Here is a 19,701-nt window from a genome sequence, read left to right on the forward strand (position 1 = left end):
TACTGTTTTGGACGGTCAAACATTTTTCAAGACGATTACTTGAAGGCATTATTCGATGATGATATATCTAAAACTCAAGAAGAATTTGCAGAATTATTGGGATAACACAAGACCCTATCTGCAATAGCGTGAAGAACATGGGAATAACCTGAAAGCTTGGATATTTTTGTGTGAAATGTTGCTTCAACGACAAAATGGAAAAGTTTTTTTTTAATCCTCTAAAAACTAATTGATAGGCCCGAATGATAGAAAACATATGGTAAAGAAAATATAGATATTATTTAAAGGGATATAAACTATTAAGCCCGTCAAACATTCAATGACTGAAAGAGACTTTTAATTCAAGATAAATATCGAAATGGTTTCTTCCGTTCTGATTATACTTTCTCTGTTTATCTAAGAACAAATTGTCGAAAGGTTAAATGGCCGAAGTTTGAATGGAATTGTTAAGGGATCTTGTTGGTCTTGTCCTTTTGGGATTTGGAATAATCCAGTTTTTATTAGGGCGGTGAAATCTGACTGTTTTTTGATATCGATTGTTCGAATAATGAATTATAAAAGAAATTGTTGGTCGAAGAGGGAGGATGGCCTTAATAATAAATACACGAGAGTAGTTATATGGAATAAATGTGGGAAATAGGATGGTTGCTATTTATATTTCTGGCATAAAAAAAATTAGTGATTGATATTGAATATATTCATTTCTCTGCGTAAGAAGCAAATTTTGTAACGCGTCTCATAACAAGTTCATCTATTCTATCTAAAATCTTTGATCCCGTAATTGGACCTTAATTAAACAGTCTTTGGGGAATAAAGTAAGCTTCCAAAGGCTAAAGGCATTGTCTAAAGCGAATGCCAATGAACAGCCGAAATCTGAATGCTATCATAATGTCTATAGGCAAGGGCCACGAGAAAGCAGCAATTAAATTGAAATCATCAATAAATAAAATCATCAATTGGATTAATCGATAAAAAAAAATAGTTTAAATGGGACTAATGGGAATTTGAAGGCACTAAGCTTGTGCATGTCAATATTACATATTGGAGACATCAACACATCTTTATCGGAATAAATAGTATTCAAACGAAGCACAATATTTACCTCCTCAAAGCTTTAGCACACTACACAACTTTCATTTGAACTTCAAATAGGTTATTTACGCCGAAATTGTGAATAAATAATATATTTGCTGCTCCAACGGTGCGACAAAACTATAGCTCAGCTATCTAGCTGCAGAAAAATAAAAGAACTGATCAATATTTTGTTTATACAAGGTTTTGTAATATATTTTTGTAATATTTTGTGTAAATTTTGAGTCAACGATCATTGAATCTTGCATTTCCTCAAATATGAAGCTATATCATACTTATCACCAACATATATTTTTTCAAGCAAATTAAAAAACAAACAATATTTTTATTATTAATTCATTTACTAGATGTTTATTAATATATACAAAATATATAAAAGAAAAAAAAGACAAAAAATTAAAATGGTACAGATTGATAAAATGGAGGTCTCCAAAATAGCGCGCCCGTGTGGACATGCAATCTTGTACCCTCCTTGTAATCTGAATCCAACAAAAAAAAATTAAATCTAGAGAATCGCTACTATTGTACAAAGCAAAAACAAAATATATTCATCAGAATACGACAGTTTTTTTTATCATATTTTATATCATATTTTAAATAGTAAAAATTCCACTTAAGTTATAGTATCGATTTAGAGAAACAGCTATATATTCGAAAATAATTTAAATTTTGAAAAATCCCTTTATATTTTGGTGGTTTAACATTATTAACTTACCCCAACAATTTTCAATGATATTCGAAAAATAATCCAATGAATTTCGTAGCATAATTAGCACCATTTGCTGAAAAATATAATTCAGTAATATAAATAGTACACATTTTGTTATAGTTTTTTTTTCATATATTTTAATGTCTCCTTTTACCAACTAGGGGTTTGATCTGGACTGGACCGACAGTTTAATATGGGCTCCGAACCACGGTTCACGGCATTAAGCCTACCGACTGACGAGTGACCAACGAGTGGTTACTGGCGTGACTGGGATCATTTTCCTTGTGGGATTTCGCTATTTTGTCTCAAACACAAATATTAAATAATCAGAAACATACATTTACGACCATGCCCTAGCAGGACTAGAATCCACGACTAATGCAACAGTACGTGGACCGTTTTGTTACCTTTACCACTGCGCCAACCAAACCGGCTGCCAAAAATAGAGTAAATCGGTTCAGCAAAATTTAAGAAATTTTTATTTTTAATTTAATATCAATCGTTCCCAGAAAAGTGCGTTTAAACTATAGTTTTTATATGCCGTGTCACTAAAACACATATTCATAAAGCGTTAAGCTTTGAAAATATTTTAAAGAAATCGATTTTTCCAAGTTTATAAACTAGAATAGCCCTGTAATAATATTAATTGTGCGATCTACACGATAATATACGGATCCTTACCATTGTTTTGTTATAAAAAAAAACGATTTGCAAGTCAAAACAGTTCCTGATCTGACCCAGATCCTTGTCGCGATCGTTGATACGAAAACAAACACGAAAACGCAAAAACAATCGGGAAAAATCGAGAGGTTTCCTGCAAAATAAAAACCCGCGAGACGTCCCAGAGCTTCCTGGTGGCGATGGGCGCGGTCCGTACGGCAGAAACCGAGGAATTCCACCAAGTTCACGGTCGGCAGTCAACAGGTTTTTCGGCGATATTAATTACTATTTCGAAGTGGTCTTGCGGAGGTCTGGGTTTATTGTTACAGCAGGATCTGCCATTAATCAACTTAATATACCGTAATAATTTAATTGAAATATGATATTCTGTGGTGGTGAGACTGATATGGATTGGGAATAGTAAACGGACGCTATGTTCGTTTGCTATTAACGTTTTGCCTGTGTTTCATTACAAATTGTTTATGCCTTGACAAAGTATGTGTGAAGGTATATTCAGAGAAGTACTTTGAATAACGTAAAGTGTTAATAACACAGTGCGGTAATAAAGAAACTGTTTGAGTTTTTTCAACTGATTTCTATATCTTTTGGAAAATAATATGATGATACATTCCAGGACGTCAATAATTAGTTTATTGCACGAATATTAAAGGTTTGATGGATAATGATGGATACATCATAATAAACGTCTAGTCATAGATACATCATAAAGAAATCAGCTCTGCTTCACAATGTCGGTGTTGAGACTTAATTACATTTATTTATACTTAAGTTAATTGTCCAATTTTAAGTTTATGAAAATCGTAATATTTTTTCTTTTGTATATTTTAGGGTTCTAATCTATTAGATCATTTAATTTGTTTTTGTAATATTTGTGACACGGGAAAATAATTATGACTTGAGATAATATAAAATATCTCTTGTATTGAATGTCTGGAGAAGCTAGGCCAATGTAAGAAAGGCGCCCAGCAAACTGAAAATACGTGTCTAGTAAAAAGGATGTCTCATCGGCTCGTTGTAGAATGTTCCGGATAATGGGGGTACAGGTACAGAGACTAGACAAAGCCTGCCAAAAGTTAGACCTGGTAGAGGGCCCCTTATGGTGTGTTTTATCGGCGTGAAAAGTTCCTAGCTGGAAGAGTCTTTCCCTCCCCGAAATTCTGAACGAATCTAGATAAGGAAAATAGTTTCTTGCAACAGCCTTCTCAGCCACCACTAAGAACCGGAGGGAGGAGCGTCAGCAATAAAACACGGTGCGCAGAAAATAAGAATCAGAAATGATGAGAAAGAATTATCAGAACATAATTTACCATCACAACAGTATTGACTAAAAAATTGGTCAAAATAAATAGAAAGAATTAAAGAACCAAGAACAGAATATCATAATTTGCAACAGACTTAATTTAGAAGAAAGGAAAGGTATCAAGAATTGAAGTCAAGCATCAAGAACAATAGAATTATTATATGTCGTGTATATTATCGGTTGACTGTAGTATTAGATGACTGAATTAGTATTATACAAACTCAGGCAGACGATTTAGTAAGCCATTTCCATCCAATTCATAATTGTTTCACCATAACGTGTTGATTTAATATCTTTAATTGTACGTATTTTTATACTGTGCATTTAAATAATCAAACTCGTCTTTGTGCATTAGTTGACGCTAAGAAAAGGGAACATAAATTGTATTTTATTTACACCATTGTTTCCTCTTCTCGACAACTCAAGAGTGGATTTTTATGCTTCTATTCCTGTAAGTCATTCCGTATGTCTCAAATAAATTTACAAGAACTTACAAGGAATTGATTCTTCCCAAAGATCTTCAACCAAAAGAATTGGCTTTGACGGAGCTTAAAGTTGGTGAAAAGATCGTCCTCCATTTTAGAAATATTGGTACTGTATTGGTTGGGATTTTTGAAGAATTTTGTAAAATCACTTCTCAAGAATGGAGATTACTCCAAGTATCCAGGCCTCTCAGAAGCAAAAGTGAAGGATGGTATTGACCCACACAATTCATCATGACCTTGACTGATTCTCAAAAAAAGGTTGGATTTCATTCAAGAAAATCATATTGATACAACTGTAAACAAAAAAAATCGTCAAAAGAATGTTAAAAACATTTCAAACTTTAGGTTGCCTAATGAGGTTGCCATTTTCTTCATCTTCATCTCTACTATTTTCAAGAAAATATTGTATATATGAGTAAAGAGTAAGGTGAACGGTTTCACCAGGATATTAAAGATATAGAGAAAATATACCAAGAAACATAGAGCATCTCAATGATATCAGATTAATCTTGGATGCTTCGGAGAGACTTTCGAGATTCTTTCCACATGCGAATATGTACAAAAAGGGAGCCAACACATCAACGGAAAAAATAGATTTTAGTAGGTGCTAGTGAACGCATATTAGTTAAAATAATTTGTATCGTTAATGGTAAGAAAATATTTTTCAAGTTTATTCTCTTTTATTTTAATGTAATAACTTATTTAACATAGTTACCCAAATTGTCATGAAACTTGTCGTTCAAAGACAATATGGTAGTCATTTTTAGATTCAGCAAATCCAGAACATAAACATTACGTCGCAAAACCTAGATAGACTATTTGTTTGCATACATGTGTAATTACTATAGTTTTTTGATTTAACAGCTGTAGCTTCACCAACAGAATTGCTGAACATATGTTAATATTTATAAAGTATTTTTAAGACAATAGAGATATTTAATGTTTAATTTAGCTTACCTTTTTAGTGCTTAATTGACATCTTATATAAGTAGACTCACCTGTAACGAAAAAAGGTGTTTTAAATATAAAAATCTCATTAGTTTAATAATACATTTATTTTCTCTTAGTATGAAGTGTTTAGAACAGAAAATGTTAAAGTTCCATTTTTGCAGCTGTATTTTTATATATAATTTAAATACTAATATGTCATAGCAATAGAAGAAATAAATATCTTTTAGTATCTATTGGTTAATATATCTATTTAACAAGCCAAATAACACTTGCAAATGAATAATGAGAGTGGCAAGTTTCAAGATGTACCGATGGAAAGAATGGATAGTTTAAACAGCCTTAGTCTGGTATTGCTTTAAATAATTTATCCCTGACTTGTTTCTCCCTCTAACCGCTTTCTGATTAATGATTTAGAACTATTCATTAATTATTTTCTGTTTATCATAACTCGAGTAAGGAACTTATGGTGCACGATACTGTCAACATTATCAACTGACTCAAACTAGCCTTATTTTTATTGAATAAAATATATATCTTAAATATAATAATGATATCATTGCTAAAATAATATAGTTATCAACATTTTAAATTTAAATTAAATATTAATATGTAATAGCAATGGAAAAACGTTTTTCAAACATCTACTGGTTTATATATCAGTTTAACGTAGCAAAAAACATCTGAAAATGAACTGTGAGGGTGACTGTTTTTATATGGCCTCAGAAAATCTGTTTTATATAGTGTTCTTGAACGATTAATGTGAATTCCAATGGTGCAGAATGGGCCATTACATCTATTTACAATTCTACAACATATTTTAGATATTTTAGTGAAAAATAAAACATATATTCAGACAAAATAGGTTATATATTTGATATTTCATCCTTTATGGGACAGTATGTCACCGGAATAATATAATTACGTCCATTATTTAACAATTTTTAACTGAATGTTTCTGACTGATATTATATAGAGTGTTATATCTCCGTCTTATGTCATATTATTACCAGAATGTATAGAGTTAATTTATGTTATAAATAATTCATAGAGTTAATGATTCGCATCTTTTTTATACATTGTAAGATCAACGATATACTAAAAGCACAGCTAAATGTTGTGCAACGTAATTTACGAATGCACTCATTTCAGTTGAGAAATTTAAACATTTCCAGACATTTTCAAAATAATTAATAAAGGAGAATTTTAAATTAGCTGAATATAAAATTAACCTTGCCATTGTTATGACTAATGGTTTACGAGACGTGCTTTCAGATGTCCGCTCCGTAGTTTTTGCATATGATTAAATCCTGCTGTGATTTTATTACTGCAAAACTGGGCGTCGAGATTTTTATCCTCTTCGAAACTAAATGCTTATTATGTAATTATAACGCTAAAATTGGTGTAATAAAACGTTTATGACATGTATATATGTATGAAAAAAAAGGTATTTTACTTTTAGAATTAATTTGATAAACTGTATAAATGTTTTCGACATAATGTTACCAAATTTATTCATGATATTAAAATATAGAATAAATATAATCACAAATAACGAATATGTATTATACAATCAACTGGATTCAACTGAAAAATAGATTTAACATTTTTAGAAATTTATATATAATATATATATATATATATATATATATATATATATATATATATATATATATATATATATATAAATATTTTGCTCAAAAAGCAGCTCTCAAATTTTGTATCCGCAGCTCTAAGACAGTTGCTATTTATATTTCGGGCTTAATATTGAAAAAGAAACAAAAAATGTTTAATCGAATATGAATTAGTTGTTTTTTAAAACGTTATATGTGAGAGTAATTTGTTAAGGTATATTTTTCCATACCTATCCTATTGAGGTGACTGTAAACCATGCCTTCAGACAATTAGTCTCTTCTTCGATCTTTTCTGAATTTCTCTGCAAAAAGTCAAAACGTACTTTTGATCATTTGTCAGATTATGCGGAATTTCAAAAGAACCAACCTTTTACGACCGAATGGACATGTAACATCTTATTGATGATTGCCATACTAATACCCAAGGATGCTTCAATCTCAAGGTATTACAGACCGTGTCTGATACTTAGTGCTGCCAAGTTTAGAAATATTATTGATAGCCATGGTTTAAGGAAAAGAGTCATAAAAGTTTCTTGTCGTTTTACAGGTATAAATTTAAAACACTGTGATGATGATGAAAAATACTAGTATTGTCCATTAAGACAATACTTGTATAGGATTTCCTGTGTTACAGCTTTAAAAAAACCTTTCTGAAACCTTCTAAAACCTTTCAAAATAATTCATCAATATTTCCACGTAAATATAATCAATAGTAAGAATAGAAAATAGAGGTTGATATTTCGACTGTTGACTTTTTACCCTTGGATTGGGACGAATAAGAATAACAAAACATAATAAAGTATGAGGAAGCCAATGGACATATTTTTTAGTATTATCTGGTATGACATATACCGTTCAATCAACAACATGTCACAAAAATTACAGTAGAACTGTTTGTATTGATTTTACAGTCTTATGTTATAGTATTATATAATTAAACAGTAAAATGGTGTATTAACTAGCATTACATTTTATTTTAATAAAAGGGAAACAATTTAAAGAAAAATTCTTATGAAATCGTTTATTTCCAAAAACCGATTTCATAAACATTACTAGTAATATAAAAGTATTTTAGACCATTTGGCACGTGTGCTGTGCTCTTTACATGATGGAAATATCCATTCAAATCCCATAATCTCATCGAGGGACTATAACATTCAAAATTTTACGATAATATTATCCAGAAATGATTAAATTCCTTTCTTTATGCCTGTAAGATTCTATTATTTTCACAGCTTATTAATTTAATTATATATTATATTTAACAAATAAATTGTTTAATATTTAAGAAAGGTGGAACGTCGGTTATTCAGTATATGTACCTTCCCCTGTATCTTTGTATTTATTATTACATCTCGGTAATTGTTGGAGCTAAATATCATGATATATGGCTAGAAAGTCAAATTAGGCGCTTTCGTACCAATCATGGTTCAAATCCATTGATTATCCCTTGACTATGACAACTGGTTTCCGCAGAAGTACATTGTATACCATAAACATTGCACTATTCGTATTTTGCATGAGAGCATCGAAAGTTTCTACAAGTATATGACGGTCCAAATTTTTTTTATTTAACAACAGTTTCTTATCTGCTCTCTATATGGCTTCATTATAGTTTTCCAGCATAAAAAAACACAATAATATGAAATGTATTTTCTGAATTAACATTTCAATTGAAAAGTCCCCGGCCTACCATAGTAAAACACATTTTTTTGGCAAAATTAGTTTTTTTTTATTTAACATAATTCCCTTCAAGGGTGATACACTCATTATAGCGGCTCTCCAACTTTTCGATACAGTTTTTGTAGTATAATTTATCCATTGCTTCAAAAGAGGCCTCAGTTTCGGCGATCACCTCTTCATTCGACGAACATTTCTTCCCAGCGAGCATTCTTTGAGATCTGAGGATGAGGAAGCAATTCGAAGCCCAATTCATGGATTTCCATCGTTTTCACTAACTTGTCAAACGGTGCATTGTGTTGGTGAAGCACCACTTTCATTTTCTTCAAATGCGGTCGTTTTCGGCGATTGTGTCCATCAAACGGTCCAATAACACTATGTAATAGTCGCTGTTCATGGTCCTTCCTTTTTCAAGGTGGTCAATGAAAATTATTCCATGCGCATCCCAAAATACAGACGCCATAACCTTGCTAGCCGACTGTTGCGTTTTCCAACGCTTTAGAGCGGGTTCATCATGTACAGTCCATTCGGATGACTATCAATTGGACTTCGGGGTAAAATGATGGAGCCATGTTTCATCCATTGTCACATATCGACGTAAAAACTCGGGTTTATTACGCTTGATCATCTTCAAACACTGCTTCGAATCATCAATTCGTCGTTGTTTTTTGTCAAATGTGCTTGCGCGGCACCCACTTTGCGCAGAGCGTTCTCATACCAAAATATTCGCGAATGATATGAAGTACACATTCAGTTGATGTCTTTAGTGTGTCTGAATTTCATTCAATTTCAAATTACGGTCATTCAAAATCATTTTGTGGTTTTTTATTGTTTTAAAGCTCAAGCTTAGCATCAAGCAATGCTTTTGCTTCAACTGTATTCTTTTCCTTCAAAAAGCAATATTTTATCAACACACGAAATTCCTTTTATCAATTTTTTTACAGTAACAAAAATTTCTTCACTCAAAATGCTATAATTCACACAGTAATGATCCGACAGCTGTCAAATTTATACACGCATCTTTTGAGTGTTAACTAAAAAATATATAGATTTAATTCTAGTAGCGTCATATATGTGTCAGGCCGGGGACTTTTCAGTTGACCTGAAATTATAAGAAAAATAAAAAAAATAGAATACAAACAATGTTAACAACCTCTTTCAATTGATCTCGATGAAAATTCTATTTTGTTCTTACTTGAAATAAATATGATCGACAATAAATTTTGTAGTTGACTTTTACGAAAGAATTGAATATTAAACTTCAATTTATCAAAGATCAATAAGCTTTCTGCAAAACGATTTACCTATAGTTTTAAAGAATAGCGTCTGCAAGGTTTTCTTGAAACTATTTAGGTTTTATAACAACAAAAAACAAAATGCTAATGTCGTATATATATTTTTTATTTTTGTTCTACTTAAATTACCAAGCTGACAGCAGTGGTGCAGCAGCAACTACTGGAGCAGCTACAGTCTTTCCGGTTACAATGCTACCAGATGGACCAGCCACGACGGTATCTACAACAGATTTGGTAACGACACCAGAGACAACTGGAGCAGAGTAGGCTGATACTAATGGGGCAGAAACAAGAGGGGATGAATAAGTTAATACTGGACTAGCAGGGGCAGCCAGAACGGATGGAGCAGCTACGTAAGATGCAACAGCTGGGGCAGCAGCTACAACAGGTGCAGTTTGGGCAACAACTCCTACGCTTTCTTCTTGCACGATCTGGCCTCCTGGGGCGACCGAAGAAATTGCGCTACCATCAGGGCCAACAACGGTAGTACGGGTACTGGGTCCTTGAATAATTTTGGCAGAGGGAGCCACCAGTACACCGGCATTAGCGGCGGCCAAAAAAGCGAAAAGAGCGGCGAATAACTAAAAAAACAATTAATATTTCTTAATTGATTCGACGTAATGAACACCCAATTTTACTTACGAAAGAGTTCATGTTGCTTGTCGTGTCGAGTGAGTGTAGACAACTGATAAATACACAAATAGAAGCCAGGTTTTTATACCAGTTTGTTTAGAATTAACCTTGCGAACAACTACCGATTTACCAGGTAGTTTCTGATGACATTTTGGTGATATTGTCATAAATACGAATATACTTTATGAATTCAAAGGAAATTGTATGTTTAAATTATTTTGTTATTACAATATTATCAGTAAATTCAGTAAATTTTCGATTAATAAAATTATTTTTAATATTTATTGATTTAAACAACAAATATATTAAAATAATTAGAAGGAGCGTTTTAAATTTACTGTGTCCACGGCGGTGATGAATGTATTAAAGGGGTTGCAATAATTATGATATTTCATTTCAAAGGTTTTACTACCTTTTAGTCAAAGTCAGTTACTTATATTTTATAACCTAATTTATATTATCATTTATTATTTTTTGTATATTTTAAAATCTCCTTTTACCAACGAGGGTTTATCTGGACTGGACCTACAGTTTAACGTGGGCTCCGAACCACTGTCCTCGGTATTCTGCCTACCGACTGGCGAGTGACCAACTTAGAAAATCACCTTGTCAAACATTGAAATCACTACTTGTCGGATTTTGCGCTGTTGTCTAAAGAAAATCACAAATTTTATACAATCACAAACATAAATTTACGACCATGCCGCAGCAGGATTCGAACCCGCGACTCTCGCAACAGTAGGAGGACCATCCTATCGCCTTTACCACTGCGCCAACCAAGCCGGCACATTTATTCTTGTTGATAACGAAATTATATCGATTGAAATATTTTGTTGAATAAATGTTGAACACTAATATTTTTGCGCCTTTACTCGTATTCTTTCCTCATTTTTCGTGTAATGTTTTCGATACCAGTATCCACATGTTGATATCTACCGTATATTATTTAAAATTAATATATAGGCCTAATAGTTCCAAAATATATGTGATGTATTTATAAGTATATAAAGATACATTTTTTAGAAATATAGAAACATATTTTTTTGAGACTTTCTCCTTCTTAAAAACAAAAGAAGCTTCCAAAAGCAGATTAAGAATAAGAATGAACTATCAAACCTAATTTATATAATACATTTCATATTTTAAGGTAAAAAAAATTTTAAGTAAAACGCACTTTAAACGTTGACTACATAAAAAACACTTGCTTTATATTTTGATATTTCAGTTATTTTTATTTTCATTGTTTATACGCGAATATTACTGATTATTAGTGAGCATAATTACGTTAATAGTTATAGTGATATATAGGCTTAGTTAGATATTTTGTCAGTTTAAAGAATCACGCGCAAATGTCATCGAGAAATATTTATGGTAAGACGGTAGTCATTCACAAGGTTGATTCCAAAGCACAGAGTATAAAAACTCGATCTTTGCTCGGACGTTTATCAGTTGTCTACACCTACCCAAAACAACACGCAACATGAACTCTTTCGTAAGTAATATACGGTATAACATTATAATAAATTATCTCGTAAAAATTAAAAAATATCTAGATCACATTGTTTTGTTTTTATGTGGTGAATAACAGGAAGTTATTTTTATATTTTCGCCACACTTTTCGCCGTTTTGGCTGTTGCTAACGCCGGTGTGCTTGTTGCTCCATCAGCCAAGATTATCCAAGGACCAAGTACCAGAACCACCGTTGTAGGCCCTGATGGTAGTGCCATCTCTTCGGTTGCCCCAGGAGGTCAAATCGTGCAAGAAGAAATCGTGGGAGTTGTTGCTCAAACTGCACCAGTTGTTGCTGCCGCCCCAGCTGTTACATCTTATGTAGCTGCCCCTTCCGTTCTTGCTGCTCACTCTGCTCCAGTAGTAGCCTATTCATCACCAATTATTTCCGCTCCATTGGTATCCGCTTACTCAGCTCCAGTACTCTCTGGTGTTGTTGCTAAATCTGTGGTAGATACCGTTGTTGCTGGACCATCCGGCAGCATTGTAACTGGCAAAACTGTAGCCGCTCCAGTGGTTGCCCCTCTTGTATCAACTTGGTAAATTAGGGTAGTTAGGTAGCTGTATTTGAAAAAATGAATAAATAAATCATGTACATATTATACGTGTTGTTTATATTTTGTGTCGATTTCAATACTTAGTATACATTATTTAGTATACAATATTCAGTATAAATTATTTAGTGTCATATACAATTTGTTAGAGGTATAGAAATAGAAAAATTGAGTACGAGTCTGTCATATTAATTATCCTAGTTTTAATTTAATTTGCCTAAATACTAGCCATATAGTCAATTACGTTTTATTTAAGAAATTAAATAATATCGAGAACAAATAAAGCTACATAAATTACGAAAACTATATTAGTTTTAACAAAATGAGTACTAATTTTATCATTTTCTAATTATATGATTTGATTTGTTAATTTTTGTATAAGTTTGTCAAATCTGTTTTTTCTATAGTTGTTCAGACTTCTCCTGACACTTATTCTAAGTTCGAAAAAAGGATAACTATTATCAGCAATTACATGGAATTTAACACAAATAAAAGTTAATCAAAACATAGCAGGAAAACTTAACATGTTCTATAAAAAAAATGTAACAACTTTTACTAACTTTACTACCTTGACATCAGAAGATGCGTAATTCTGCGATACCAAAATATTCTAACGGATTTTTAAAATTTCGTTACAAATGTATTTGAGGTTTATAGCCATTTTTTAATGTTTTCAGTTTAATTAATGTATTGCTTATATTTTTGGACTCTCTGTAATTGAAATGATATACAATATTAACAAATGACATTCGAAAGATTTAGAAATAATTTGTTTCAACAACGGTACCACCTATGTGTCAGACAGGGAACAAGTGCTCTGAGCAATATGACAGTAAGTGCTATTCGTAATGTTCCAACAGTATGTTGCATATTGCAAAAATAAGTCATTCAATTTGTTTATTGGATCAGAAGATAACTAAAGTAATAGTTTCATGCGGTTTTAGCAGCTATTCCCTACTGATGACACAAAATGCACAGCACCACTTTGTCATGAATATACCTAAACTGTCGAATTTAATAGTTAGGCTAGTTTGTTTAGCAGTTTTTCCATTAATACCATTTTCACCAAGAGACATCGTTGATTAAAACAGATGCGAGCAGTTAATATAAAGCAATTTATTGTTAGCAAAATATTTTTCTATATTATAAATTAGTAATTATATTTATATAGACTGATCTGATACTATGGTAAATAATTTTTATATTTCTCATCAAATCCTAAACTTTAGGTACTGAAACCAAAAATCAATTTATCTGTATGGCAATTTTACTACTATCGTAATATATTCGCATAATAAATAAGTTTTATCATTAAAGTCTCGAAGCTTTAAAATTATAGAATATTTAATATAAAAAAAGCTGTTGTGTTATTAATATAACAAAATAGCGACTAGTCCAACATATAATATCGTAATCTAATTTTTTCTTCCTGGTATTGATCTTATCAGGTATAATTTGAATAATATACGTGACAATATCACCAAAATGTCATCAGAAAATATAAGTAGCCAGCTACAAGGTTGAATAAAAAGATTTACTATAAAAGTGCGATACACGTTTGTGTATTTATCAGTTATCTGAACTCATTCAACAGAACAAGCAACATGAACTCCCTTGTAAGTACTATAATAATGTATATTTGTGAATTTTGTCTAATAAATAATAATTGGTGTTTTTAGGCTGTAGCTACTCTTTTCGCCCTTTTGGCCGCTGCTTCCGCTGGCGTACTGGTTGCCCCATCAGCTAAAATTATTCAAGGCCCCAGTACTAGAACCACCGTTGTAGGTCCTGACGGTAGTGCCATCTCATCTGTTGCCCCAGGAGGTCAAATCGTGCAAGAAGAAAGCGTGGGAGTTGTTGCTCAAACTGCACCAGTTGTTGCTGCCGCCCCAGCTGTTACATCTTATGTAGCTGCCCCATCTGTACTTGCCTCCCCTGCTGCTCCAGTAGTAGCTTATTCATCACCCCTTGTTTCCGCCCCATTGGTATCCGCTTACTCAGCTCCAGTACTCTCTGGTGTTGTTGCTAAATCTGTGGTAGATACCGTTGTTGCTGGACCATCCGGCAGCATTGTAACTGGCAAAACTGTAGCCGCTCCAGTGGTTGCCCCTGTTGTATCAGCTTGGTAAATTATAATATTTAGGTAGCTGTATTTGAGAAACTGAATAAATAAATCGTGTACATATTATACAAGTTGTGTATATTTTGTGTTGATTTCAATATATAGTTCAGTATATATTATTTAGTATCATATACAATTTGTTAGAGGTATAAAAATAGAAAAATTGAGTACGAATCTATCATATAAATTATCCTAGTTTTAATTTAATTTGCCTAAATACCAGCCATACAGTCAATTACGTCTTTTTAATTAATTAAATAATATCGTGAACAAATAAAGCTATAAAAATTTTGAAAAATATATTAGTTTAAACAAAATGAGTACTAATTTTATCATTTTCTAATTCTGTCAATTATGATTTTGTGATACTGTTCAGACTTTCTCTGAAAATTGTTACTAACTTTAGATACTTTAGAACGTTTGAGGTAGTTCGTAGATGTAAATTTTAAATTAAAAAGTAAGTAAACATGTAGTTCTGAGACGCACTAATGCGACTTGAACACTAGGAGAAGTACCATTGTGCGATGCCTAAATATTATGTTTTTTTACGATCTCATTCATTCCTTCATATTTTTCGAAATAGCGGTTTAAAATTTTCTCCAAAATCTATCTGACATTTAGAACAATTTTTTTATAAGTGTTTTTTAATCAAGTTAAATTCTGCTTCTATTTTTGGACACTCTGTAGTTGAAATATTATAAAATTTTGGTAAATGATGCTCGAGGTATCCAGAAACTATATGTTTCAAGAACGGTGTCCTGAAAATGTCTGACAGAGAATAATTCCCAGAAGTAATACGACAGTACCTGCTATTTCTATTAAAAATACTCAAAAATATATAAAATGTTTGCATGATTTTGTTAATTTTTCATATTCATAATATATATTACCAACTTTATAGCAACCGTATTGAAAGAATGAAGAAGAATCTTTGTTTAACAGCGATCTATTTCCACACTTCTTCAGTATTTCGAAACTAATGTGCCAGCCAACCATGCCTGTTTGCAAGAAAAAGTCTTTCAATTTATTTAATTGGCATCTGAAGTCATTTAAAGTAACAGTTTCATTCGGTATCAGCAGCTCGTAATACACTCTACCCTGCTGATGGCACAATATGTACAACACTTTATCATGAATATTCTGCCGGTGCCGATGTGAATGGCTCTCCTAGACCAACGCATCCATTACTGGATTCCACACATGCACCGAAACTAAAATTGTTATGTTAATTCTACTACTACTGTAATATATATGCATAATAAATAGATTTTATCATTAAGGCCTAGAAGTGTTAAAGCCACAGAATACGGAATATAAAAAGTGTTTTCGTGTTTTTAATAGAACAATATAGCAACTAATCCTACATATAACATTGTAATCTAATTTTTTCTTCCTGGTGTTGATTACATCAGATATAATTTGATTAATATACATGACAATATCACCAAAATGTCATCAGAAAATATAAGTAGCCAGCTACAAGGTTGAATAAAACGATTAACTATAAAAGTGCGATACTCGTTTGTGTATTTATCAGTTATCTGAACTCATTCAACAGAGCAAGCAACATGAACTCCCTTGTAAGTACTATAATAATTTATATATGTGAATTTTGTCTAATAAAATAATTGGTGTTTTTAGGCTGTAGCTACTCTTTTCGCCCTTTTGGCCGCTGCTTCCGCTGGCGTACTGGTTGCCCCATCAGCTAAAATTATTCAAGGCCCCAGCACTAGAACCACCGTTGTAGGTCCTGACGGCAGTGCCATCTCATCTGTTGCCCCAGGAGGTCAAATCGTGCAAGAAGAAAGCGTGGGAGTTGTTGCTCAAACTGCGCCAGTTGTTGCTGCCGCTCCAGCTGTTACATCTTATGTAGCCGCCCCATCTGTACTTGCCTCCCCTGCTGCTCCAGTAGTAGCTTATTCGTCACCCCTTGTTTCCGCCCCATTGGTATCCGCTTACTCAGCTCCAGTACTCTCTGGTGTTGTAGCTAAATCTGTGGTAGATACCGTTGTTGCTGGACCATCCGGCAGCATTGTAACTGGCAAAACTGTAGCCGCTCCAGTGGTTGCCCCTGTTGTATCAGCTTGGTAAATTATAATATTTAGGTAGCTGTATTTGAGAAACTGAATAAATAAATCGTGTACATATTATACAAGTTGTTTATATTTTGTGTTGATTTCAATACATAGTTCAGTATACATTATTTAGTGTCATATACAATTTGTTAGAGGTATAAAAATAGAAAAATTGAGTACGAGTCTATCATATAAATTATCCTAGTGTTAATTTAATATGCCTAAATACTAGCCATATAGTCAATTACGTTTTACTTAAGGAATTAAATAATATCGAGAACAAATAAAACTATAAAAATGATGAAAAATATATTAGTTTTAACAAAATGATTACTAATTTTATCATTTTCTAATTATATGGTTTGATTTCTTATTTTTACTATAAGTCTGTCAATTATGATTTTGTGATACTGTTCAGACATTCTCTGAAAATTGTTACTAACTTTAGATGCTTTAGAACGTTTGAGATAGTTCGTAGACGTAAATTTGAAATTAAAAAATAAGTAAACATGTAGTTCTGAGACGCACTAATGCGACTTGGACACTAGGAGAAGTGCCATTGTGCGATGCCTAAATATCATAATTTTTTACGATCTCATTCATTCATTTCTATTTTTCGAAATAGCAGTTCAAAATTTTCTCCAAAATCTATCTGATATTTAGAACAATTTTTTATAAGTGTTTTTAATCAAGTTAAATTTTGCTTCTATTTTTGGACACTCTGTAGTTGAAATAATATAAAATTTTGGTAAATGACGCTCGAGGTATCCAGAAACCATATGTTTCAACAACGGTGTCCTGAAAATGTCTGACAGAGTATAATTCCCAGAAGTACTACGACAATACATGCTATTTCTATTAAAAATACTGAAAGATATATAAAATGTTTGCATCATTTTGATAGTTCTTCATATTCATAAAATATATTCCCAATTTTATAGCAAGCGTATTGAAAGAATGATCTTTGTTTAACCTTCTTTACACACTTCTTCAGTATTTGGGAACCAGTGTGCCAGCCAAGCTATGCCTGTTTGCAAGAAAAAGTTTTTCAATTTATTTAATTGGTATCTGAAGATATTTAAAGTAATAGTTTCATTCGGTATCAGCAGCTTGTAATACACTCTACCCTGCTGATCGCACAATATGCACAACACTTTATCATGAATATTCTGCCGGTGCCGATGTGGATGGCTCTCCTAGACCAACGCATCCATTATTGGATTCCACACATGCACCGAAACCTAAATTGTTATGTTAATTCTACTACTACTGTAATATATTTGCATAATAAATAGGTTTTATCACTAAGGCCTAGAAGTGTTAAAGCCACAGAATACGGAATATAAAACGTGTTTTTGTGTTTTTAATAGAACAATATAGCAACTAATCCTACATATAAAATTGTAATCTAATTTTTTCTTCCTGGTATTAATTACATCAGATATAATTTGGTTAATATACATGACAATATCACCAAAATGTCATCAGAAAGTATAAGTAGCCATCTACAAGGTTGAGTCAAATGATTAACTATAAAAGTGCGATACACGTTTGTGTATTTATCAGTTATCTGAACTCATTCAACAGAACAAGCAACATGAACTCCCTTGTAAGTACTATAATAATTTATATATGTGAATTTTGTCTAATAAATGATAATTGGTGCTTATAGGCTGTAGCTACACTTTTCGCCCTTTTGGCCGCTGCTTCCGCTGGCGTACTGGTTGCCCCATCAGCTAAAATTATTCAAAGCCCCAGCACTAGAACCACCGTTGTTGGTCCTGACGGCAGCGCCATCTCATCTGTTGCCCCAGGAGGTCAAATCGTGCAAGAAGAAAGCGTGGGAGTTGTTGCTCAAACTGTACCAGTTGTTGCTGCCGCCCCAGCTATTACTTCTTATATAGCTGCCCCATCTGTACTTGCCTCCCCTGCTGCTAGAGTTTTATCTTATTCTGCCCCTCTTGTTTCTAGTCCAGTAGTATCAGCTTACTCAGCTCCTGTTCTTTCTGGTGTTGTAGCTAAATCTGTTGTCGATACTGTTGTAGCCGGACCGTCAGGCAGTATTGTAACTGGTAAATCTGTAGCTGCCCCTGTGGTTGCTGCTGCACCAGTATTAACTGCTTGGTAAATTTGAGTGCAAGATATCTCTTCTTGGATGCACATATAAATAAATTATAGATATAAACTAGTGTTTTATTTTTCATAGATTAACTAACAGTGTAGAAAATATTATAAAACTATATAATTTAGGTATTATATTTTTCTAAAAGCTTTTCTGGGATTTTCTTTTTATTTTTATTATTATCCAGATTAAGATTGTTATATTTTTAATATCCTACAATAATTCCGTCTTTAGGGTTAAAAATTATTCATATAAGATTGGGGATTTCTAATAATATTGATTAAAGAAGTCAAAGTTAATCAAGCTGAGATATATTGATGTGTTGTTTGTTTTTATCAATCCAAATTATCTTAATGTTGTAACGTTCATTTTCCTTAGTTATCTTTCACCAAGCTGGTGACAATCGCTTAGTTCAGTATCTCGATACGACTTCTCAGAGGCTCTCCAGTGAAGGAATTATTATTTTACCGGAAGAATACCAAAATATGATGGATTAAAAAGGGTTTATATATGATTTATTGGAGTTTTCAATTTATAGGATTCATTTACTGTTAAAAATAAAAAAAAACAAAGTTACTATTTCCTTAACCTAACACAGTTAGTTTTTTTCTGCAAGATCCACAGATGTTAATATACGAGCAAAATACCATTTGCGACAATTTTTATATTCCTTTTTAAGGCGAACGAATAGTTCCCCGGGAATCATTGCCTTTGGAATTTTATAGTGAACAATACATAGTATATGAGTTTTTGACATTCGTTAACATCATATGACATCATTAACATTTCTATAATTTTGATAAAATATGTCTATACTTAACTGAAAAACGCGAATAAAAACAATTGGAACCTATTCTTATAC

General features: G+C 32.3%; 4 protein-coding genes across 4 annotated transcripts in view; 3 read left to right on the forward strand and 1 right to left on the reverse strand.

Moving 5' to 3' along the window:
• The window catches only part of nolo (ADAMTS-like no long nerve cord), a 546,982-nt gene that overhangs the window by 247,712 nt on the left and 279,569 nt on the right, over positions 1-19,701 (reverse strand). The window lies entirely within an intron of this gene.
• On the forward strand, positions 11,843-12,568 carry LOC143200499 (uncharacterized). Its single transcript, XM_076410937.1, has 2 exons — positions 11,843-11,949; positions 12,060-12,568. The coding sequence occupies exons 1-2, from the start codon at positions 11,938-11,940 to the stop codon at positions 12,507-12,509; spliced, it is 462 nt and encodes a 153-aa protein (XP_076267052.1). The 5' UTR covers positions 11,843-11,937; the 3' UTR covers positions 12,510-12,568.
• LOC143200501 (uncharacterized) lies at positions 14,059-14,693 on the forward strand. Its single transcript, XM_076410939.1, has 2 exons — positions 14,059-14,136; positions 14,200-14,693. The coding sequence occupies exons 1-2, from the start codon at positions 14,125-14,127 to the stop codon at positions 14,647-14,649; spliced, it is 462 nt and encodes a 153-aa protein (XP_076267054.1). The 5' UTR covers positions 14,059-14,124; the 3' UTR covers positions 14,650-14,693.
• On the forward strand, positions 16,190-16,778 carry LOC143200500 (uncharacterized). Its single transcript, XM_076410938.1, has 2 exons — positions 16,190-16,222; positions 16,284-16,778. Exons 1-2 carry the CDS (start codon positions 16,211-16,213, stop codon positions 16,731-16,733), a joined length of 462 nt encoding a protein of 153 aa, XP_076267053.1. The 5' UTR covers positions 16,190-16,210; the 3' UTR covers positions 16,734-16,778.

Source organism: Rhynchophorus ferrugineus, unplaced genomic scaffold (assembly GCF_030347505.1).
Source record: "Rhynchophorus ferrugineus isolate W39M unplaced genomic scaffold, kcgeb_rfMv2 rfM8, whole genome shotgun sequence".
Classification (NCBI taxonomy): Eukaryota; Metazoa; Arthropoda; class Insecta; order Coleoptera; family Curculionidae; genus Rhynchophorus; species Rhynchophorus ferrugineus.